At 48.1% G+C, this 26,290-nt stretch overlaps 1 protein-coding gene across 1 annotated transcript in view; it reads right to left on the reverse strand.

The window, feature by feature from the left end:
- LOC146041651 (uncharacterized) overlaps window positions 1-26,290 on the reverse strand; it is a 149,827-nt gene that overhangs the window by 22,785 nt on the left and 100,752 nt on the right. The window contains exons 53-61 of the mRNA XM_083161582.1: window positions 24,893-25,144; window positions 24,639-24,773; window positions 19,788-19,967; window positions 17,501-17,680; window positions 15,637-15,828; window positions 14,276-14,500; window positions 14,030-14,179; window positions 2,946-3,049; window positions 1,306-1,520 (exon numbers count right to left, since the gene is read on the reverse strand). Of these exons, the coding sequence (XP_083017708.1) occupies window positions 1,306-1,520; window positions 2,946-3,049; window positions 14,030-14,179; window positions 14,276-14,500; window positions 15,637-15,828; window positions 17,501-17,680; window positions 19,788-19,967; window positions 24,639-24,773; window positions 24,893-25,144 (1,633 nt within the window). The remainder of the gene's footprint in view (window positions 1-1,305; window positions 1,521-2,945; window positions 3,050-14,029; window positions 14,180-14,275; window positions 14,501-15,636; window positions 15,829-17,500; window positions 17,681-19,787; window positions 19,968-24,638; window positions 24,774-24,892; window positions 25,145-26,290) is intronic.

The following is a 26,290-nucleotide window of genomic DNA, read 5'->3' on the forward strand; positions in this document are numbered from 1 at the left end:
GCGTGCGAATATGTCCAGCACCCACTGTGACAGGCGCACCATCATATCACTGGCCACTCCCACTATACAGCCGGTCACCACCCCCAGACGCCGACTTCCTGTCAATCACCCTGTGAACAGCGTGCGAATATGTCCAGCACCCACTGTGACAGGCGCACCATCATATCACTGGCCACTCCCACTATACAGCCAGTCACCACCCCCAGACGCCGACTTCCTGTCAATCACCCTGTGAACAGCGTGCGAATATGTCCAGCACCCACTGTGACAGGCGCACCATCATATCACTGGCCACTCCCACTATACAGCCGGTCACCACCCCCAGACGCCGACTTCCTGTCAATCACCCTGCGAACAGCGTGCGAATATGTCCAGCACCCACTGTGACAGGCGCACCATCATATCACTGGCCACTCCCACTATACAGCCGGTCACCACCCCCAGACGCCGACTTCCTGTCAATCACCCTGCGAACAGCGTGCGAATATGTCCAGCACCCACTGTGACAGGCGCACCATCATATCACTGGCCACTCCCACTATACAGCCAGTCACCACCCCCAGACGCCGACCTCCTGTCAATCACCCTGCGAACGGCGTGCGAATAGAGAAAGTAGCAGGACTTCATCACAGGACGGCCTCGCACATGTGTATTACGGGCTATACGAATGAGCAGTGTATTGATAATCGGCCACCGTGCGATCAGGCCTGAATTAGCCCCTAGGTGCAGGAGATATATCAGGTATGGAAGCACAGTCACAGGAATGTACAGTAAAACACGACGGGATTCCAGCACTCATTAGTCTCTACCTTGTGACAAATCATATCTATTATGCATACAAGTCAATTAAAACGCTATCGCCCATTACTGTCAGGAGATTCACAATCCAAGATATACTGACTGTACTGTGTAATGTCTTCACGCCCATTTCATGTGTAACAGCGCCACCCAGTGTTTATATGACAGATTGCAAAACTCTGAAAGCCCTAATTTCATGTCCAACAGCGCCACCCAGTGTTTACTACTGTTATGTAGATATGAGGGCACTACTACTGTGGGCATTATGTGTATATGAGGCAATACCACCGTGGGCATTGTGTGTATAAGGGGAACTATTACTGTGGACATTATGTGTATAAGGGGAACTATTACTGTGGACATTATGTGTATATGAGGCAATACCACCGTGGGCATTGTGTGTATAAGGGGAACTATTACTGTGGACATTATATGTATAAGGGGAACTACTACTATACTCCTTTCTTCTCCTCTAGTGCGTAATCTAGAAAACAAGCTGGTACTCACCCTGCAGAGCACGGCAATGCCTGGGATGGGTCAGACAGCCCAGCCTGGGCACAGTAATGTCCTGCTGGGCAGGGCTGGCACTCTTCTTGGGTACTGAGGCCTGCAGCCATAGAGTATGTCCCCGGTGGGCACGGCACTGGTGACCGGGTTCCATTAGGGCAGAAGTGACCAGCTGGGCAGATATCATTCTGTGGGAATTGCAAATCGAATGGCACCTGCCGACCAAAGCAAAGGCTGTGACACACACACACACGTAATGCTCTGCTGATACTAATACAGTGTCTCTGTCCTGTTACTGTACATCATAACTGGTACTAGAAAAAAAAGCACTGCAGACTGCAGCGGCCAATCATCTGCTTGCATTGATTATCCTTGTTGTATGCGTTCTGTGAGGTGACAGAATGGTGTACAGCAGGGGTGGCCAAACCGGTCCTCGGGATCTAACAACGGTCCACGTTTTCCAAGTTACCTAGCTGGTGCACTGCTGTAGTCATTACTAACTGTCACATTCCGAGACCACCTAGCTGGTGCACAGCTGTAGTCATTACTAACTGTCACATTATCAGACCTGCTGCATTCATTCCTACTATAGATCCACAGGTTGCCTGAAAAACATGAACTGGTGGTAGATCTTGAGGACAGGTTTGGCCACCCCTGGTGTAGAGGGAAGGTCCCTATCATGGGGCCAAGGGGAGGTCCCTAGCGCTGGGCCAAGGGGAGGTCCCTAGCCTAGTATGGGGTCAAGGGGAGGTCCCTAGCCCTAGTGTTGGGCCAAGGGTAGGTCCCTAGTGCTGGGCCAAGGGGAGGTCCCTATCGTGGGGCCAAGGGGAGGTCCCTATTGCGGGGTCAAGGGGAGGTCCCTTGCCTAGTATGGGGTCAAGGGGAAGTCCCTAGTGCTGGGCCAAGGGGTGATCCCTAGCGCGGGGCCAAGGGGAGGTCCCTAGCGCAGGGCCAAGGGGAAATCCTTAGCCTAGTATGGGGTTAAGGGGAGGTCACTAGTGTTGGGCGAAGGGGAGTTTACGTGTGTGGGGCCCAGGGGCAGGGCCGCCGACAGGGGGGGTGCTGTGGGTATAGCAATCGCAAGCCTTGGCCTCTGGAGGGGCCCGGGCAGCTGCCCCCAGTGGCATGGTGCCACCCCTTACCCCCGCGGCCACACACTGCCTTCCCCACCCGTCGGCCCTCCAGCCAGGCTCGCACAATACACAGTACAACCTGCAGAGCGTTGAGCCTAGGACACAGAGGGTCTCGGCGCTCTGCAGGCTGGACTGTTCGCTCCCGAGGAGATGCTACTAATGGTACTATGGGGCAGGGGCCGTAATGGTACTCGGGGGGCGTAATGGTATTCGGGGGGCATGGCTATAATGGTACTCGGAGGAGGGGCCATAATGGTACTTGGGGGGGCCCGGAACTTTCTGTCCCCCCTGACCTTTCTGTCCCCCCTGACCTTTCTGTCCCCCCTGACCTTTCTGTCCCCCCATGACCTTTCTGTCCCCCCTGAGCTCGCTTTAGGGCCCTTTGTTACGGTTTGACAGGTGTCAACCTTAGGAGAGCTAATATTACATCCCGGGGTCAATCAGAGCCGCCATATGGTGTAGTATACGCCTGGAGTAACATGCGGTACACAAGGAAACGGTTCTCACCCTTGGTGTTATTGGCATGGGGGTCACCGCACCCTGGGAGCAGTAGTATCCAGCGTAGCAGTAACCGGTGGGCTTGGGAAGCCCCTCTGATGCGCAGTACATTCCTGTGAGAACAGACACGTTACATAGACGTTGTGCTTTCTGTACATAGAAGTCATATCTCAGGAAGGCGTAGGGTGTGACGTATATATATCAGCGTGTGACGTATGTATCAGTGTGTGACGTATGTATCAGTGTGTGACGTATGTATCAGTGTGTGACGTATGTATCAGTGTGTGACGTATGTATCAGTGTGTGACGTATGTATCAGTGTGTGACGTATGTATCAGTGTGTGACGTATGTATCGGTGTGATGTATATATCAGTGTGTGACGTATGTATCGGTGTGTGACGTATGTATCGGTGTGTGACGTATGTATCAGTGTGTGAGGTATGTATCAGTGTGTGATGTATGTATCAGTGTGTGATGTATGTATCAGTGTGTGACATATAGATCAGCGTGTGATGTATGTATCAGTGTGTGACGTATGTATCAGTGTGTGACGTATGTATCGGTGTGTGACGTATGTATCGGTGTGTGACGTATGTATCAGTGTGTGAGGTATGTATCAGTGTGTGATGTATGTATCAGTGTGTGATGTATGTATCAGTGTGTGACATATAGATCAGCGTGTGATGTATGTATCAGTGTGTGACGTATGTATCAGTGTGTGACGTATGTATCAGTGTGTGATGTATGTATCAGTGTGTGAGGTATGTATCAGTGTGTGATGTATGTATCGGTGTGTGACGTATGTATCAGTGTGTGAGGTATGTATCAGTGTGTGACGTATGTATCGGTGTGTGACGTATGTATCAGTGTGTGACGTATGTATCAGTATGTGACATATGTATCAGTGTGTGACGTATGTATCGGTGTGTGACGTATGTATCAGTGTGTGACGTATGTATCAGTGTGTGACGTATGTATCGGTGTGACGTATGTATCAGTGTGAAACGTATGTATCAGTGTGTGACGTATGTATCAGTGTGTGACGTATGTATCAGTGTGTGACGTATGTATCAGTGTGAGACGTATGTATCAGTGTGTGACGTATGTATCAGCGTGTGATGTATGTATCAGTGTGTGATGTATGTATCAGTGTGTGATGTATGTATCGGTGTGAAACATTTATATCAGTGTGTGACGTATGTATAGGTGTGTGACGTATGTGTCAGTGTGTGACGTATGTATCGGTGTGTGACGTATGTATCAGTGTGTGACGTATGTATCAGTGTGTGATGTATGTATCAGTGTGTGAGGTATGTATCAGTGTGTGACGTATGTATCAGTGTGTGATGTATGTATCAGTGTGTGATGTATGTATCAGTGTGTGACATATATATCAGTGTGTGATGTATGTATCAGTGTGTGATGTATGTATCAGTGTGTGACGTATGTATCAGTGTGTGACGTATGTATCAGTGTGTGACGTATATATCAGTGTGTGTGACGTATATATCAGTGTGTGATGTATGTATCAGTGTGAGACGTATGTATCAGTGTGTGACGTATGTATCAGTGTGTGACGTATGTATCGGTGTGAAACATTTATATCAGTGTGTGACGTATGTATAGGTGTGTGACGTATATATCAGTGTGTGATGTATGTATCAGTGTGTGACGTATGTATCAGTGTGTGAGGTATGTATCAGTGTGTGATGTATATATCAGTGTGTGATGTATGTATCAGTGTGTGATGTATGTATCAGTGTGTGATGTATGTATCAGTGTGTGATGTATGTATCAGTGTGTGACGTATGTATCAGTGTGTGACGTATGTATCAGCGTGTGATGTATGTATCAGTGTGTGACGTATGTGTCAGTGTGTGACGTATGTATCGGTGTGTGACGTATGTATCAGTGTGTGACGTATGTATCAGTGTGTGATGTATGTATCAGTGTGTGATGTATGTATCAGTGTGTGATGTATGTATCAGTGTGTGACGTATGTATCAGTGTGTGACGTATATATCAGTGTGTGTGACGTATGTATCAGTGTGTGATGTATGTATCAGTGTGAGACGTATGTATCAGTGTGTGACGTATGTATCAGTGTGTGACGTATGCATCAGTGTGTGATGTATGTATCAGTGTGTGACGTATGTATCAGTGTGTGAGGTATGTATCAGTGTGTGATGTATATATCAGTGTGTGATGTATGTATCAGTGTGTGATGTATGTATCAGTGTGTGACGTATGTATCAGTGTGTGAGGTATGTATCAGTGTGTGATGTATATATCAGTGTGTGATGTATGTATCAGTGTGTGATGTATGTAGCAGTGTGTGACGTATGTATCAGTGTGTGACGTATGTATCAGTGTGTGATGTATGTATCGGTGTGTGACGTATGTATCGGCGTGTGACGTATGTATCAGTGTGTGACGTATGTATCAGTGTGTGACGTATGTATCAGTGTGTGACGTATGTATCAGTGTGTGATGTATGTATCAGTGTGTGACGTATGTATCAGTGTGTGACGTATGTATCAGTGTGTGATGTATGTATCAGTGTGTGACGTATGTATCAGTGTGTGATGTATGTATCAGTGTGTGACGTATGTATCAGTGTGTGACGTATGTATAGGTGTGTGACGTATGTATCAGTGTGTGACGTATATATCAGTGTGTGATGTATGTATCAGCGTGTGATGTATGTATCAGTGTGTGACGTATGTATAGGTGTGTGACGTATGTATCAGTGTGTGACGTATGTATCGGTGTGTGATGTATGTATCAGTGTGTGACGTATGTATCAGTGTGTGGTCTCTGGTGGGGGAGGGGGGGATATTCTGCAATGGTATGTATCAGTGTGTGTGACATATAGATCAGCGTGTGACGTATGTATCAGCGTGTGACGTATGTATCAGCGTGTGACGTATGTATCAGTGTGTGATGTATGTATCAGCGTGTGACGTATGTATCAGCGTGTGACGTATGTATTAGTGTGTGAAGTATGTATCAGTGTGTGATGTATGTATCAGTGTGTGAAGTATGTATCAGTGTGTGAAGTATGTATCATCGTGTGAAGTATGTATCATCGTGTGGTCTCTGGTGGGGGAGGGGGGGATATTCTGCAATGGTATGTATCAGTGTGTGTGACATATAGATCAGCGTGTGACGTATGTATCAGTGTGTGACGTATGTATCAGCGTGTGACGTATATATCAGTGTGTGACGTATGTATCAGTGTGAGACGTATATATCAGTGTGTGACATATAGATCAGCGTGTGACGTATGTATCAGCGTGTGAGGTATGTATCAGTGTGTGAAGTATGTATCAGTGTGTGATGTATGTATCAGCGTGTGACGTATGTATCAGCGTGTGACGTATGTATCAGTGTGTGAAGTATGTATCAGTGTGTGATGTATGTATCAGTGTGTGAAGTATGTATCAGTGTGTGAAGTATGTATCATCGTGTGGTCTCTGGTGCGGGAGGGGGGGATATTCTGCAATGGTATGTATCAGTGTGTGTGACATATAGATCAGCGTGTGACGTATGTATCAGCGTGTGACGTATGTATCAGCGTGTGACGTATATATCAGTGTGTGACGTATGTATCAGTGTGAGACGTATATATCAGTGTGTGACATATAGATCAGCGTGTGACGTATGTATCAGCGTGTGAGGTATGTATCGGCGTGTGAAGTATGTATCATCGTGTGGTCTCTGGTGGGGGAGGGGGGGATATTCTGCAATGGTATGTATCAGTGTGTGTGACATATAGATCAGCGTGTGACGTATGTATCAGCGTGTGACGTATGTATCAGCGTGTGACGTATATATCAGTGTGTGACGTATGTATCAGTGTGAGACGTATATATCAGTGTGTGACATATAGATCAGCGTGTGACGTATGTATCAGCGTGTGAGGTATGTATCAGTGTGTGAAGTATGTATCAGTGTGTGATGTATGTATCAGCGTGTGACGTATGTATCAGCGTGTGACGTATGTATCAGTGTGTGAAGTATGTATCAGTGTGTGATGTATGTATCAGTGTGTGAAGTATGTATCAGTGTGTGAAGTATGTATCATCGTGTGAAGTATGTATCATCGTGTGGTCTCTGGTGGGGGAGGGGGGGATATTCTGCAATGGTATGTATCAGTGTGTGTGACATATAGATCAGCGTGTGACGTATGTATCAGCGTGTGACGTATGTATCAGCGTGTGACGTATATATCAGTGTGTGACGTATGTATCAGTGTGAGACGTATATATCAGTGTGTGACATATAGATCAGCGTGTGACGTATGTATCAGCGTGTGAGGTATGTATCGGCGTGTGAAGTATGTATCAGTGTGTGATGTATGTATCAGCGTGTGATGTATGTATCGGTGTGTGACGTATGTATCAGCGTGTGATGTATGTATCGTGTGTGACGTATGTATCGGTGTGTGACGTATGTATCAGTGTGTGACGTATGTATCAGTATGTGACGTATGTATCAGTGTGTGACGTATGTATCGGTGTGACGTATGTATCAGTGTGAAACGTATGTATCAGTGTGTGACGTATGTATCAGTGTGTGACGTATGTATCAGTGTGTGACGTATGTATCAGTGTGAGACGTATGTATCAGTGTGTGACGTATGTATCAGCGTGTGATGTATGTATCAGTGTGTGATGTATGTATCAGTGTGTGATGTATGTATCGGTGTGAAACATTTATATCAGTGTGTGACGTATGTATAGGTGTGTGACGTATGTGTCAGTGTGTGACGTATGTATCGGTGTGTGACGTATGTATCAGTGTGTGACGTATGTATCAGTGTGTGATGTATGTATCAGTGTGTGATGTATGTATCAGTGTGTGACATATATATCAGTGTGTGATGTATGTATCAGTGTGTGATGTATGTATCAGTGTGTGACGTATGTATCAGTGTGTGACGTATGTATCAGTGTGTGACGTATATATCAGTGTGTGTGACGTATATATCAGTGTGTGATGTATGTATCAGTGTGAGATGTATGTATCAGTGTGTGACGTATGTATCAGTGTGTGACGTATGTATCAGTGTGTGATGTATGTATCGGTGTGAAACATTTATATCAGTGTGTGACGTATGTATAGGTGTGTGACGTATATATCAGTGTGTGATGTATGTATCAGTGTGTGACGTATGTATCAGTGTGTGAGGTATGTATCAGTGTGTGATGTATATATCAGTGTGTGATGTATATATCAGTGTGTGATGTATGTATCAGTGTGTGATGTATGTATCAGTGTGTGATGTATGTATCAGTGTGTGATGTATGTATCAGTGTGTGATGTATGTATCAGTGTGTGATGTATGTATCAGTGTGTGACGTATGTATCAGTGTGTTACGTATGTATCAGCGTGTGATGTATGTATCAGTGTGTGACGTATGTGTCAGTGTGTGACGTATGTATCGGTGTGTGACGTATGTATCAGTGTGTGACGTATGTATCAGTGTGTGATGTATGTATCAGTGTGTGATGTATGTATCAGTGTGTGACATATATATCAGTGTGTGATGTATGTATCAGTGTGTGATGTATGTATCAGTGTGTGACGTATGTATCAGTGTGTGACGTATGTATCAGTGTGTGACGTATATATCAGTGTGTGTGACGTATGTATCAGTGTGTGATGTATGTATCAGTGTGAGACGTATGTATCAGTGTGTGACGTATGTATCAGTGTGTGACGTATGCATCAGTGTGTGATGTATGTATCAGTGTGTGACGTATGTATCAGTGTGTGAGGTATGTATCAGTGTGTGATGTATATATCAGTGTGTGATGTATGTATCAGTGTGTGATGTATGTATCAGTGTGTGACGTATGTATCAGTGTGTGAGGTATGTATCAGTGTGTGATGTATATATCAGTGTGTGATGTATGTATCAGTGTGTGATGTATGTATCAGTGTGTGACGTATGTATCAGTGTGTGACGTATGTATCGGTGTGTGATGTATGTATCAGTGTGTGACGTATGTATCGGCGTGTGACGTATGTATCAGTGTGTGACGTATGTATCAGTGTGTGACGTATGTATCAGTGTGTGACGTATGTATCAGTGTGTGACGTATGTATCAGTGTGTGATGTATGTATCAGTGTGTGACGTATGTATCAGTGTGTGACGTATGTATCAGTGTGTGATGTATGTATCAGTGTGTGACGTATGTATCAGTGTGTGATGTATGTATCAGTGTGTGACGTATGTATCAGTGTGTGACGTATGTATAGGTGTGTGACGTATGTATCAGTGTGTGACGTATATATCAGTGTGTGATGTATGTATCAGCGTGTGATGTATGTATCAGTGTGTGACGTATGTATAGGTGTGTGACGTATGTATCAGTGTGTGACGTATGTATCGGTGTGTGATGTATGTATCAGTGTGTGACGTATGTATCAGTGTGTGGTCTCTGGTGGGGGAGGGGGGGATATTCTGCAATGGTATGTATCAGTGTGTGTGACATATAGATCAGCGTGTGACGTATGTATCAGCGTGTGACGTATGTATCAGCGTGTGACGTATGTATCAGTGTGTGATGTATGTATCAGCGTGTGACGTATGTATCAGCGTGTGACGTATGTATCAGTGTGTGAAGTATGTATCAGTGTGTGATGTATGTATCAGTGTGTGAAGTATGTATCAGTGTGTGAAGTATGTATCATCGTGTGAAGTATGTATCATCGTGTGGTCTCTGGTGGGGGAGGGGGGGATATTCTGCAATGGTATGTATCAGTGTGTGTGACATATAGATCAGCGTGTGACGTATGTATCAGCGTGTGACGTATGTATCAGCGTGTGACGTATATATCAGTGTGTGACGTATGTATCAGTGTGAGACGTATATATCAGTGTGTGACATATAGATCAGCGTGTGACGTATGTATCAGCGTGTGAGGTATGTATCAGTGTGTGAAGTATGTATCAGTGTGTGATGTATGTATCAGCGTGTGACGTATGTATCAGCGTGTGACGTATGTATCAGTGTGTGAAGTATGTATCAGTGTGTGATGTATGTATCAGTGTGTGAAGTATGTATCAGTGTGTGAAGTATGTATCATCGTGTGAAGTATGTATCATCGTGTGGTCTCTGGTGGGGGAGGGGGGGATATTCTGCAATGGTATGTATCAGTGTGTGTGACATATAGATCAGCGTGTGACGTATGTATCAGCGTGTGACGTATGTATCAGCGTGTTACGTATATATCAGTGTGTGACGTATGTATCAGTGTGAGACGTATATATCAGTGTGTGACATATAGATCAGCGTGTGACGTATGTATCAGCGTGTGAGGTATGTATCGGCGTGTGAAGTATGTATCATCGTGTGGTCTCTGGTGGGGGAGGGGGGGATATTCTGCAATGGTATGTATCAGTGTGTGTGACATATAGATCAGCGTGTGACGTATGTATCAGCGTGTGACGTATGTATCAGCGTGTGACGTATATATCAGTGTGTGACGTATGTATCAGTGTGAGACGTATATATCAGTGTGTGACATATAGATCAGCGTGTGACGTATGTATCAGCGTGTGAGGTATGTATCAGTGTGTGAAGTATGTATCAGTGTGTGATGTATGTATCAGCGTGTGACGTATGTATCAGCGTGTGACGTATGTATCAGTGTGTGAAGTATGTATCAGTGTGTGATGTATGTATCAGCGTGTGAGGTATGTATCAGTGTGTGACGTATGTATCAGTGTGAGACGTATATATCAGTGTGTGACATATAGATCAGCGTGTGACGTATGTATCAGCGTGTGAGGTATGTATCGGCGTGTGAAGTATGTATCATCGTGTGGTCTCTGGTGGGGGAGGGGGGGATATTCTGCAATGGTATGTATCAGTGTGTGTGACATATAGATCAGCGTGTGACGTATGTATCAGCGTGTGACGTATGTATCAGCGTGTGACGTATATATCAGTGTGTGACGTATGTATCAGTGTGAGACGTATATATCAGTGTGTGAGGTATGTATCAGCGTGTGACGTATGTATCAGTGTGTGACGTATGTATCGGTGTGTGACATATGTATCAGTGTGTGACGTATGTATCGGTGTGTGACATATGTATCAGTGTGTGACGTATGTATCGGTGTGTGACATATGTATCAGTGTGTGACGTATGTATCAGTGTGTGAGGTATGTATCAGCGTGTGATGTATGTATCGGTGTGTGACGTATGTATCAGCGTGTGACGTATGTATCGGTGTGTGACGTATGTATCGGTGTGTGACGTATGTATCAGTGTGTGATGTATGTATCAGCGTGTGATGTATGTATCAGCGTGTGACGTATGTATCGGTGTGTGACGTATGTATCGGTGTGTGAGGTATGTATCAGTGTGTGATGTATGTATCAGTGTGTGATGTATATATCAGTGTGTGATGTATGTATCAGTGTGTGATGTATATATCAGTGTGTGATGTATGTATCAGTGTGTGATGTATGTATCAGTGTGTGATGTATGTATCAGTGTGTGACGTATGTATCAGTGTGTGACGTATGTATCAGTGTGTGACATATGTATCAGTGTGTGACGTATGTATCAGTGTGTGAGGTATGTATCAGTGTGTGATGTATGTATCGGTGTGTGACGTATGTATCAATGTGTGACGTATGTATCAGTGTGTGACGTATGTATCAGTGTGTGACGTATGTATCAGTGTGTGAGGTATGTATCAGTGTGTGATGTATGTATCAGTGTGTGATGTATGTATCAGTGTGTGATGTATGTATCAGTGTGTGAGGTATGTATCAGTGTGTGACGTATGTATCAGTGTGTGAGGTATGTATCAGTGTGTGATGTATGTATCAGTGTGTGATGTATGTATCAGTGTGTGATGTATGTATCAGTGTGTGACGTATGTATCAGTGTGTGAGGTATGTATCAGTGTGTGATGTATGTATCAGTGTGTGATGTATGTATCAGTGTGTGATGTATGTATCAGTGTGTGATGTATGTATCAGTGTGTGACGTATGTATCAGTGTGTGACGTATGTATCAGTGTGTGACATATGTATCAGTGTGTGACGTATGTATCAGTGTGTGAGGTATGTATCAGTGTGTGATGTATGTATCGGTGTGTGACGTATGTATCAGTGTGTGACGTATGTATCAGTGTGTGACGTATGTATCAGTGTGTGACGTATGTATCAGTGTGTGAGGTATGTATCAGTGTGTGATGTATGTATCAGTGTGTGATGTATGTATCAGTGTGTGAGGTATGTATCAGTGTGTGACGTATGTATCAGTGTGTGAGGTATGTATCAGTGTGTGATGTATGTATCAGTGTGTGATGTATGTATCAGTGTGTGATGTATGTATCAGTGTGTGACGTATGTATAGGTGTGTGACGTATGTATCAGTGTGTGACGTATGTATCGGTGTGTGATGTATGTATCAGTGTGTGACGTATGTATCAGTGTGTGACGTATGTATCAGTGTGTGAGGTATGTATCAGTGTGTGACGTATGTATCAGTGTGTGATGTATGTATCAGTGTGTGATGTATGTATCAGTGTGTGATGTATGTATCAGTGTGTGATGTATGTATCAGTGTGTGACATATGTATCAGTGTGTGACGTATGTATCAGTGTGTGAGGTATGTATCAGTGTGTGATGTATGTATCAGTGTGTGACATATAGATCAGCGTGTGACGTATGTATCAGTGTGTGATGTATGTATCAGTGTGTGACGTATGTATCAGTGTGTGACGTATGTATCAGTGTGTGACGTATGTATCGGTGTGTGACGTATGTATCGGTGTGTGAGGTATGTATCAGTGTGTGAGGTATGTATCAGTGTGTGAGGTATGTATCAGTGTGTGATGTATGTATCAGTGTGTGACGTATGTATCAGTGTGTGACGTATGTATCGGTGTGTGATGTATGTATCAGTGTGTGAGGTATGTATCAGTGTGTGATGTATGTATCAGCGTGTGAGGTATGTATCAGTGTGTGACGTATGTATCATCGTGTGGTCTCTGGTGGGGGAGGGGGGGATATTCTGCAATGGTATGTATCAGTGTGTGACGTATGTATCGGTGTGTGACGTATGTATCGGTGTGTGACGTATGTATCGGTGTGTGACGTATGTATCGGTGTGTGACGTATGTATCGGCGTGTGACGTATGTATCGGCGTGTGACGTATGTATCGGCGTGTGACGTATGTATCGGCGTGTGACGTATGTATCGGCGTGTGACGTATGTATCGGCGTGTGACGTATGTATCGGCGTGTGACGTATGTATCATCGTGTGGTCTCTGGTGGGGGAGGGGGGGATATTCTGCAATGGTATGTATCAGTGTGTGACGTATGTATCATCGTGTGGTCTCTGGTGGGGGAGGGGGGGATATTCTGCAATGGTATGTATCAGTGTGTGACGTATGTATCGGTGTGTGACGTATGTATCGGTGTGTGACGTATGTATCGGTGTGTGACGTATGTATCGGTGTGTGACGTATGTATCGGCGTGTGACGTATGTATCGGCGTGTGACGTATGTATCGGCGTGTGACGTATGTATCGGCGTGTGACGTATGTATCGGCGTGTGACGTATGTATCGGCGTGTGACGTATGTATCGGCGTGTGACGTATGTATCATCGTGTGGTCTCTGGTGGGGGAGGGGGGGATATGATGCAATGTTATGTATCAGCGCGTGACGCTGGTCCCTGTATGTGGAGGTTTGGGTTACACCACAATGAGATGGATGCACTCTCCAGAGCATTGACACTCCAGCTGTTGTTGAACTACACATCCCAGCATGCTCTGCATCAGTTTTGCTATTTGCCCATGCTAAATCTGATGCAGAGCATGCTGGGATGTGTAGTTCAACAACAGCTGGAGTGTCAAGGTTAGCCATCAAGGCTCTAGAGCGTAAGATGATGTCCCGCCCATTATGGAGATCCCTCCCCTGATATATGCCAAGAGGCTGTGGGCACCTTGAATGAGAAGGGTCACACAACATAACTCCACATTAGTAAGGCCAATATTACAGCGCACTGCGCATTATACGCCAACCCAGAGCGCCAGCCGAATTCTCCTCACCAGCTGGACAGGCCTCACAGTCAGATTTACTGGAAGCTCCTTTCTTGGGTCCATATGTGCCAGCTGGGCAAGGAAGCACAGAAATGAAACTGGTGCCCGTCGGGCAGTAGTGCCCAGCAGGACACAGAGCTGGCATCGATACTCCAAAGCCTGAAAGATAAAGGGTCTGTGTGAGACGTTACACCTCATGTGTATGGTGGAGTTACACATATACGGCGCGAGGCACAATGACAGAACGAGACTCACCGCCATGGTCGGGGTCACAGTAGAATCCAGTAGGACATGTGTTACACCTCTCTCTTCCCTCCAATGCCTGGTAGGTGCCACTTTCGCAGGGAACCGGAGCTGGAGATCCTGCAGGGCAAAAGAAGCCACTCGGACATCGGTGAGCAGGAGGCCGGGGGGAGATCTGGCCAGGAGGGCAAAAAAATCCAGGAGAGCAAAGTCCTTGCCAGATCGCCTGCCCCGATCCTGCAAAACATACAATACAGACAAGATTAGCGGATTACAGAAGATCCTCCCCCACCAGAGACGTCTCTGATATAAATCTGTACTGTTATACATCCCCGTACTACCACCGCACAGGTATCCTAGTGACATACCATTGCAGGAGATCCCCCTCCCCCACCAGAGAGGTCTCTGATATAAATCTGTACTGTTATACATCCCCGTACTACCACCGCACAGGTATCCTAGTGACATACCATTGCAGAAGCTCCTACCCCACCAGAGAGGGCTCTGATATAAATCTGTACTGTTATACATCTCCGTACTACCACCGCACAGGTATCCTAGTGACATACCATTGCAGAAGATCCCCCTCCCCCACCAGAGACGTCTCTGATATAAATCTGTACTGTTATACATCCCCGTACTACCACCGCACAGGTATCCTAGTGACATACCATTGCAGAAGCTCCTACCCCACCAGAGACGTCTCTGATATAAATCTGTACTGTTATACATCCGCGTACTACCACCGCACAGGTATCCTAGTGACATACCATTGCAGGAGATCCCCCTCCCCCACCATAGAGGTCTCTGATATAAATCTGTACTGTTATACATCCCCGTACTACCACCGCACAGGTATCCTAGTGACATACCATTGCAGAAGCTCCTACCCCACCAGAGAGGGCTCTGATATAAATCTGTACTGTTATACATCCCCGTACTACCACCGCACAGGTATCCTAGTGACATACCATTGCAGGAGATCCCCCTCCCCCACCAGAGAGGTCTCTGATATAAATCTGTACTGTTATACATCCCCGTACTACCACCGCACAGGTATCCTAGTGACATACCATTGCAGAAGCTCCTACCCCACCAGAGAGAGCTCTGATATAAATCTGTACTGTTATACATCTCCGTACTACCACCGCACAGGTATCCTAGTGACATACCATTGCAGAAGATCCCCCTCCCCCACCAGAGACGTCTCTGATATAAATCTGTACTGTTATACATCCCCGTACTACCACCGCACAGGTATCCTAGTGACATACCATTGCAGAAGCTCCTACCCCACCAGAGAGGGCTCTGATATAAATCTGTACTGTGATACATCCCTGTACTACCACCGCACAGGTATCCTAGTGACATACCATTGCAGAAGTGACCGGACAGGCATAGACGACAGTCCCCAGGTGACATGTTGCCGCTAAGAGGAGTGTAGGTCCCACTGTCACAGGGAACAGGAGACGATATCCCCTCAGGGCAATAAAATCCAGGTGGACAGATGTCTTGGTCAGGACGGAACGATCGGACATCACAGAAGTATCCAGCACGACAGTCCCCTGCCAACAAACAAGGTATCAGCAGGGAAGGAATCTCCTCCATGTAATCTTGTAGCCGCTGAATCACTAGATTAACTCCCGGTATGTAACTTAAGTTTGTCATATCTGGAATAAGTTTACTGTGTCACTGCTTTGCGCAGTAAGGTGGTTATTCTGGTTCACTCTTTCTGACAAATTCCTTCTTAGATGGACAAAACAATGTGCACTGCAGGTGGGGCAGATGTAACATGTGCAGAGAGAGTTACATTTGGGTGGGGTTTTACTTCAAAGTGAGATCAATATTGCATTGTAAAAATAAAGCAGTCAGTATTTACCCTGCACAGAAACAAAATAACTCTCTCAAATCTAATTCTCTCTGCACATGTTACATCTGCCCCACCTGCAGTGCACATGGTTTTGTCCATCTAAGAAGGATTTTGTCAGAAAGAGTGAACCAGAATAACCCCCTAAGTCACAGGGTAACGTACTTCGGAGACGGACAGTGTAATACAACTTCCTGTCCACCAGATGTCGCTTTTCCTAAGCTGTACTGCATATGCCAGTGGTTCCTAAACTTTTTGAATCACGGCACCCTAAAGTATCAGAATATTTTTCACGGCACCCCTAGGCCAAAAGTTGTTTACTAATTTCAGTAAAAAATATTAAATTACTGATTTAAATGTTTTCCTTAGGTCCAGTTATGTGGTGAGGAACATGATTCACTTCTGTTTACCCACGTATTCCTAATTGGAAGCCACAAGCACCGATTTTGCCTATTTCATTGGCCACAAATAACTTGAATTGGTTCTGGACCACCAACCTGAGGCACCCCTGCAAGTGCTCCAAGGCACCCCAGGGAGCCTAGGCGCACAGTTTGGGAACAATTGGCATATGCATTACACTGGCAACAAGCTTACAGGGGTGAACTGCCTGTCTCTGGGACAGCGATCCACGCCTACTTCTGAGATCTGGAATCAGGGAATTACATCAGGATGCGCCAGCAAGGGGGCGTGTCACACGGTGCCCAAAGGGTGGTCTAGATCCACACAGGGCGTGTCTAGCTCCACATAGGGGCGTGTCTAGCGCCACATAGGGGTGTGTCTAGCGCCACATAGGGGCGTGTCTATGTGCTGAGATATTTCTATATAATATTAGTAACATATTTTGGGAAATTTTGCGAGTATTGATGCTAACATTGCTGCCTGCAATATGGTTTCTTCTTTGCACATTATATATATTATATATATATATATATTCGCTGTGATATTTCTTTTCACTCAGCACAGTATACAGGATTAATGTGATCCCAATGCAATAAATTTCAAATGCAATTTGCAACCTTGTGTGAATTCATCCCTAAGCATAAGTATGTTTTTGGTTCTGTTTTATTGTGAGCACTGGACGGTCTGCATCGTGTAGGCACTACCTGTATGTATTGGATGTGTGGTTTTCCCATACCATTATAGCATTAGCTAAATCTTTATGGACACCATATACTCTAACTAAACAAATATGTTCAACTACAGAAAGATTACTAACAAAAGTCTTTCCCTGTCAAAGCTAACTACAAACAGCAGCAGCACACTATGGATGGGTGCACACCAGCACAGAAGACCCTGCGTGATCATGTGCTGCTGTCTGTCTGCCTACCGGCAGGAGAAGTTCTGGTTGATGCAATGCAGAGTGCAGTTACCTGACATGTCTCCATCCTCGCAGAACTTCCCAGCTGGACACACAATGCCTGTTACACCATCAGTCGGATTTGAGATCTCTGCACCCCTGATGCACCAATACCCCGGCAGACAGCGCCCAGACGGTTGTGTGAGGCCTTCCACCGCGCAGTAGAATCCAGCAGGGCATGGCCTGCACTCCTCTGTATGTACAACATAATCACAGTATACATATAGCATTCATGGGAGACACAAAGCGAGCGCTAGAGCCATCGGTACGTGCATCTAACTCAGCAAGACGACACAAATAGAAACATACAAATGTATAAAACAATGTTTGTAGCACATTCCAAGGTGTTTGCAGTCGTAGCGACAAAGACACACAATGGGCTAGTGGTGTATACTCGGGAATGGATCATTAGGTCGCCACAATGTTGGTTGACAGTCATAAGGTCGACATGCAGGAAGGTCGACATGAGTCGGTCGCGGGGGGCGCTTTGTTTGGGGCGACACCCCCCACCATTAATGGGGGGTGCCCCCCCTCCCCGCCCGTTCGGCCGGCCCCCCATGCCCCCTCCCCCCATTGCCGCATGCTTACCTGTCCACGCGTCCCGGCTCCCCTCCTGGCTTCAATCAATGCTATGGAGACGGACCACGATAAAATGGACGCCCCATAAAGCAGACTGTTCTCTGAAACTGTCTGCGGTATGGGGGCGACCATTTTATCGTGGTCCGTCTGCATAGAATTTATTGAAGCCAGGAGGGGAGCCGGGACGCGCGGACAGGTGAGCATGCGGCAATGGGGGGAGGGGGCATGGGGGGCCGGCCGAATGGGCGGGGAGGGGGGGGCACCCCCCATTAATGGTGGGGGGGGCGCCCCAAACAAAGCTACGCCGCTGCAACATGGACACTGAAAAGTAGCACCGCATCCCCTCGCATGGCTCGCTGTGATTTTCGACACACCAAGCTATAGAAGGTTAGCCATCACTGACCTAGACTCATGTCAACCTTCCTGCATGTCGACATAAATGTATGTCGACCTAATGACTGTCGACCAACATGCTGGTGGCCCAGTGACCGTATGCCGTATCCTCTTCCCAGTCTTACCCGCCTTCTGGCTTTGTTGTTGGTACTGACAATGCTCTGAGTGGATGGAGGGTATGTGGTTCACTCCTGTGGTGGCAGCTGCCCCATGGCCAACACTGTGACCACCTTTGTCTGCGCTACCACGTGTCCCATGAAATAATCTGTACTACTGTGGCCCAATCAGAATGCGCAGCGCGCTTCGCCGCTCACCAGCAGCTTCATCAGGACTTTATACGCTAAAAACTTTTATTTATCATTTAAAAACTAGAGACCGTATACACTGCACGGCCGTTGTGTGTTTGTGTCACTAGAACTACACACACTGGGGAATGCACAAGACCCATAACATTTTTTTTTTTTTTAAGTCTACAAACATTGTTTTTTTTAAATTTGTGTTTTTTAAATGTTGTGTTGCCTTGTTGAATAAGATATACACATAGCACTAGTGCTGGCTTCTTCATGTCACATTAATCTGATGCTTCAACCTGCTCTGCAGCTTTACACACTAACGCAGACACACACACACACACACACACGGGTACATTTACTAAGATGAGAGTTCTATTGAGGATAGAATGTTGCCCGTAGCAACCAATCAGATCCTACTTCCTATTTAGAACCTCCTAGAAGATAATAGATAATGGATGGGATGCACTAACAGGGCCGGATTAACAATGGGCCTGATGGAGCTGCAGCTCCACTCTACAAATAGGCCCATTTTGTAGATGAGGACCCTTCACACCAGAACATACAGGGACTAGGCTAAGGGGCCCTGCATTGTCTGGTGTGAAAGGGGTACTATTTCAAGTAGCCGGGACCTGTGGGCACTGAATACAGCCGGGCAGCCTCCTGTTCCCTGCTGTCAATGGCTGTCATTTGTGCCTGGTGGCGGCTGTCCCCCAGTTACCGCGAACATGTATTCCCCCTTGGCAATGAGCATGGAACCCCTGGCAATGAGCACGTAGGTAAGCAGCACTTATGTAACATCATTTTTTAATAGGCATTATGGTGTTTGGCTTAACATGTAATGGGCATTATGGTGTAAATTTGTAATGTGTGCCTTCGTCCCTGTTTGTGAAGCATATTGTGAATTTTGGCTCATTCCATGTGGTATAATGTGTAAGAGGCAGTGTGTATTGTACGTTGTGGGTTTTGTATACCGCAATGTAGTAATAAATACCACACCAGTAACAGACATGATGAGCGGGCAGCGACATTACATACCTTGCGAGGCCAGCTGCTGGTCTGGGCTGTATGTACCACGTAGGCACCTGTGCTTCACCCCTGACTGGCAGAAATGGCCGGCAGGACACAGCTGGGGTACGACGCTGCCCCCCAGCTCACAGTAGAACCCAGCAGGGCACATCTTACAGCTGGATCCGCTTTCCATGTCTTGAAAGAAACCTGTAGACAGGAACATAAGCCAAATAAACTGTACGTACAGCCCAGAACGGATTCCATACATGGCTAGATACGGTCTGCGGTATGTACAGACTTACCCCCATCGCAGGGTACTGGGGCATTGGTCAGCGGTATGTACAGACTTACCCTCTTCTACTGGGGCATTGGTCAGCGGTATGTACAGACTTACCCTCTCCGCAGGGCACTGGGGCATTGGTCAGCAGTATGTACAGACTTACCCTCTCCTACTGGGGCATTGGTCAGCAGTACGTACAGACTTACCCTCTCCGCAGGGCACTGGGGCATTGGTCAGCAGTATGTACAGACTTACCCTCTCCTACTGGGGCATTGGTCAGCAGTACGTACAGACTTACCCTCTCCGCAGGGCACTGGGGCATTGGTCAGCAGTACGTACAGACTTACCCTCTCCTACTGGGGCATTGGTCAGCGGTATGTACAGACTTACCCTCTCCTTCTGGGGCATTGGTCAGTGGTATGTACAGACTTACCCTCTCCTACTGGGGCATTGGTCAGCGGTATGTACAGACTTACCCTCTCCTACTTGGACATTGGTCAGCGGTATGTACAGACTTCCCCTCTCCGCAGGGTACTGGGGCATTGGTCAGCGGTATGTACAGACTTCCCCTCTCCACAGGGTACTGGGTATTGGTCAGCGGTATGTACAGACTTACCCTCTCCTACTGGGGCATTGGTCAGCGGTATGTACAGACTTCCCTCTCCACAGGGTACTGGGTATTGGTCAGCGGTATGTACAGACTTACCCTCTCCTACTGGGGCATTGGTCAGCGGTATGTACAAACTTACCCTCTCTGCAGAGTACTGGGGCATTGGTCAGCGGTATGTACAGACTTCCCCTCTCCGCAGGGTACTGGGGCATTGGTCAGTGGTATGTACAGACTTACCCTCTCCGCAGGGTACTGGGGCATTGGTCAGCGGTATGTACAGACTTAGCCTCTCCTACTGGGGCATTGGTCAGCAGTACGTACAGACTTACCCTCTCCACAGGGCACTGGGGCATTGGTCAGCAGTACAAACAGACTTACCCTCTCCTACTGGGGCATTGGTCAGCAGTATTTACAGACTTACCCTCTCCACAGGGTACTGGGGTATTGGTCAGCGGTATGTACAGACTTACCCTCTCCTTCTGGGGCATTGGTCAGCGGTATGTACAGACTTACCCTCTCTGCAGAGTACTGGGGCATTGGTCAGCGGTATGTACAGACTTCCCCTCTCCGCAGGTACTGGGGCATTGGTCAGCGGTATGTACAGACTTCCCCTCTCCGCAGGGTACTGGGGCATTGGTCAGTGGTATGTACAGACTTACCCTCTCCGCAGGGTACTGGGGCATTGGTCAGCAGTATGTACAGACTTCCCCTCTCCACAGGGCACTGGGGCATTGGTCAGCGGTGTGTACAGACTTACCCTCTCCGCAGGGTACTGGGGCATTGGTCAGCGGTGTGTACAGACTTCCCCTCTCCGCAGGGTTCTGGGGCATTGGTCAGCGGTATGTACAGACTTCCCCTCTCCGCAGGTACTGGGGCATTGGTCAGCGGTATGTACAGACTTACCCTCTCCGCAGGGTACTGGGGCATTGGTCTGCGGTATGTACAGACTTAACCTCTCTGCAGGATACTGGGGCATTGGTCAGCAGTATGTACAGACTTACCCCCATCGCAGGGTACTGGGGCATTGGTCAGCAGTATGTACAGATTTACCCTCTCCTACTGTGGCATTGGTCAGCGGTATGTACAGACTTACCCTCTCCTTCTGGGGCATTGGTCAGCGGTATGTACAGACTTACCCTCTCCTTCTGGGGCATTGGTCAGCCGTATGTACAGACTTACCCTCTCCTACTGGGGCATTGGTCAGCGGTATGTACAGACTTAACCTCTCGTACTGGGGCATTGGTCAGCGGTGTGTACAGACTTACCCTCTCCGCAGGGTACTGGGGCATTGGTCAGCAGTATGTACAGACTTCCCCTCTCCGCGGGGTACTGGCCTGGGGCATTGGTCAGCGGTATGTACAAACTTACCCTCTCTGCAGAGTACTGGGGCATTGGTCAGCGGTATGTACAGGCTTCCCCTCTCCGCAGGGTACTGGGGCATTGGTCAGTGGTATGTACAGACTTACCCTCTCCGCAGGGTACTGGGGCATTGGTCTGCGGTATGTACAGACTTAACCTCTCTGCAGGGTACTGGGGCATTGGTCAGCAGTATGTACAGACTTACCCCCATCGCAGGGTACTGGGGCATTGGTCAGCAGTATGTACAGATTTACCCTCTCCTACTGTGGCATTGGTCAGCGGTATGTACAGTCTTACCCTCTCCACAGGGTACTGGGGTATTGGTCAGCAGTATGTACAGACTTACCCTCTCCTACTGGGGCATTGGTCAGCGGTATGTACAGACTTACCCTCTCCTACTGGGGCATTGGTCAGCGGTATGTACAGACTTAACCTCTCGTACTGGGGCATTGGTCAGCGGTGTGTACAGACTTACCCTCTCCTACTGGGGCATTGGTCAGCAGTATGTACAGACTTACCCTCTTCTACTGGGGCATTGGTCAGCGGTATGTACAGACTTACCCTCTCCGCAGGGTACTGGGGCATTGGTCAGCAGTATGTACAGACTTACCCTCTCCTACTGGGGCATTGGTCAGCGGTATGTACAGACTTAACCTCTCGTACTGGGGCATTGGTCAGCGGTGTGTACAGACTTCCCCTCTCCGCGGGGTACTGGCCTGGGGCATTGGTCAGCGGTATGTACAGACTTACCCTCTCCGCAGGGCACTGGGGCATTGGTCAGCGGTGTGTACAGACTTACCCTCTCCTACTGGGGCATTGGTCAGCGGTATGTACAGACTTACCCTCTCCGCAGGGCACTGGGGCATTGGTCAGCGGTGTGTACAGACTTACCCTCTCCGCAGGGTACTGGGGCATTGGTCAGCAGTATGTACAGACTTCCCCTCTCCACAGGGCACTGGGGCATTGGTCAGCGGTGTGTACAGACTTACCCTCTCCGCAGGGTACTGGGGCATTGGTCAGCAGTATGTACAGACTTCCCCTCTCCACAGGGCACTGGGGCATTGGTCAGCGGTGTGTACAGACTTACCCTCTCCGCAGGGTACTGGGGCATTGGTCAGCGGTGTGTACAGACTTCCCCTCTCCGCAGGGTTCTGGGGCATTGGTCAGCGGTATGTACAGACTTCCCCTCTCCGCAGGTACTGGGGCATTGGTCAGCGGTATGTACAGACTTACCCTCTCCGCAGGGTACTGGGGCATTGGTCTGCGGTATGTACAGACTTAACCTCTCTGCAGGATACTGGGGCATTGGTCAGCAGTATGTACAGACTTACCCCCATCGCAGGGTACTGGGGCATTGGTCAGCAGTATGTACAGATTTACCCTCTCCTACTGTGGCATTGGTCAGCGGTATGTACAGACTTACCCTCTCCTTCTGGGGCATTGGTCAGCGGTATGTACAGACTTACCCTCTCCTTCTGGGGCATTGGTCAGCGGTATGTACAGACTTACCCTCTCCTACTGGGGCATTGGTCAGCGGTATGTACAGACTTAACCTCTCGTACTGGGGCATTGGTCAGCGGTGTGTACAGACTTACCCTCTCCGCAGGGTACTGGGGCATTGGTCAGCAGTATGTACAGACTTCCCCTCTCCGCGGGGTACTGGCCTGGGGCATTGGTCAGCGGTATGTACAAACTTACCCTCTCTGCAGAGTACTGGGGCATTGGTCAGCGGTATGTACAGGCTTCCCCTCTCCGCAGGGTACTGGGGCATTGGTCAGTGGTATGTACAGACTTACCCTCTCCGCAGGGTACTGGGGCATTGGTCTGCGGTATGTACAGACTTAACCTCTCTGCAGGGTACTGGGGCATTGGTCAGCAGTATGTACAGACTTACCCCCATCGCAGGGTACTGGGGCATTGGTCAGCAGTATGTACAGATTTACCCTCTCCTACTGTGGCATTGGTCAGCGGTATGTACAGTCTTACCCTCTCCACAGGGTACTGGGGTATTGGTCAGCAGTATGTACAGACTTACCCTCTCCTACTGGGGCATTGGTCAGCGGTATGTACAGACTTACCCTCTCCTACTGGGGCATTGGTCAGCGGTATGTACAGACTTAACCTCTCGTACTGGGGCATTGGTCAGCGGTGTGTACAGACTTACCCTCTCCTACTGGGGCATTGGTCAGCAGTATGTACAGACTTACCCTCTTCTACTGGGGCATTGGTCAGCGGTATGTACAGACTTACCCTCTCCGCAGGGTACTGGGGCATTGGTCAGCAGTATGTACAGACTTACCCTCTCCTACTGGGGCATTGGTCAGCGGTATGTACAGACTTAACCTCTCGTACTGGGGCATTGGTCAGCGGTGTGTACAGACTTCCCCTCTCCGCGGGGTACTGGCCTGGGGCATTGGTCAGCGGTATGTACAGACTTACCCTCTCCGCAGGGCACTGGGGCATTGGTCAGCGGTGTGTACAGACTTACCCTCTCCTACTGGGGCATTGGTCAGCGGTATGTACAGACTTACCCTCTCCGCAGGGCACTGGGGCATTGGTCAGCGGTGTGTACAGACTTACCCTCTCCGCAGGGTACTGGGGCATTGGTCAGCGGTGTGTACAGACTTACCCTCTCCGCAGGGTACTGGGGCATTGGTCCCGGAGGGACAGTAGTGACCCTTGGGACAGGCCGACCCAGTGACACCATCGATGGGGGACTCAACGGCAGCTCCGAGAACACAGTAAAATCCTGCTGAGCAGTTCCCTGAAATAGAGGCATACAAGCATCTGTCACTGTGCCCACCTGTCATCTGTCACTGTGCCCACCTGTCATCTGTCTGAGCCTTGTGCCCAGCGTAAGGGGTGACCGTCACCAATGCTCACCTGAGACATCGGACAATCCTTGGCCTTTGCAGAACTTCCCAGCAGGACAAGTCAGACACGACTCACTGGAAGACATCTCTGGCTGCGGCTGATAGGTGCCAGTAGGGCAGGGAACGGGATAAGCGCTACCAGTGGGGCAAAAATACCCTGCGAGGCACGGTGCTCCGCTCTCACCACCTGCAGGGTTGGGCAGCTGAGCATTCAGGGCACAGTGATACCCAGGGAGGCACTGTCCAGATGGGGTGGCAAGCCCTGGAAGTACAGAGCAGAATGAGAGGCATCAGGGGATGGAAACCTGACCAGCACAACTACTGTATATTCTATTCATTAATACACACAGACCCCGACATCCACACCCAAAGGGTCCTGTAGGGCAGAGTAGGCTTCAGTAGTGTCCTCGCATGAGGCATGAGGCTCTATGATTAAATCAGCCTCATTCAGAGACAGCGCTGGGATATCCGGGAAGAGACAGCAGAGAGACAGTTGGAGACACGAGTGAGGAGAGCCGGAGAGAGGTCAGGGGATGAAAGGTAGATTTCAGTATCATCAGCATAGAGATGATATTGGAAGTCATGATACCTAATGAGAGGATGTATAGAAAGAAAAAAGAAGAGGGCCAAGAACAGAACCTACTGCTATTGGCAGGGAAGGTGAAAAGGGTGGAGCCAAGAGAAGCTACAGAGAACGAACAGTCAAAGAGGTAGGAGGAGACAGGAGGAGCAGTCAGAGAGGTAGGAGGAGACAGAAGGAGTGGTCAGAGATGTAGGAGTAGACAGGAGCGGTCAGAGAGGTAGGAGGAGACAAAAGGAGTGGTCAGAGAGACAGCAGGAGACAGAAGGAGCGGTCAGATAGGTACTGTAGGAGGAGGCAGATGGATCAGTCAGTCAGAGAGGTAGGAGCAGACAGAAGGAGCGGTCAGAGAGGTAGGAGGAGACAGAAGGAGCGGTCAGAGAGGTAGGAGGAGACAGAAGGAGCAGTCAGAGAGGTAGGAGGGGACAGGAGAAGCGGTCAGAGAGGTAGGAGGAGACAGGAGGAGCAGTCAGAGAGGTAGGAGGAGACAGATGGAGCAGTCAGAAAGGTAGGAGGAGACAGTAGGAGCGGTCAGAGAAGTAGGAGGAGACAGTAGGAGCAGTCAGAGAGGTAGGAGGAGACAGAGGGAGCGGCCAGAGAGGTAGGAGGAGACAGAAGGAGCAGTAAGAGAGGTAGGAGTAGACAGATGGAGCAGTCAGAAAGGTAGGAGGAGACAGAAGGAGCGCTCAGAGAGGTAGGAGGAGACAGAAGGAGCGGCCAGAGAGGTAGGAGGAGACAGAAGAAGAAGTAAGAGAGGTAGGAGGAGACAGAAGGAACAGTCAGAGAAGTAGGAGGAGACAGAAGGAGTGGTCAGAGAGATAGCAGGAG

Source organism: Crinia signifera, chromosome 19 (genome assembly GCF_055691185.1).
Source record: "Crinia signifera chromosome 19, ASM5569118v1, whole genome shotgun sequence".
NCBI classification, from domain to species: Eukaryota; Metazoa; Chordata; class Amphibia; order Anura; family Myobatrachidae; genus Crinia; species Crinia signifera.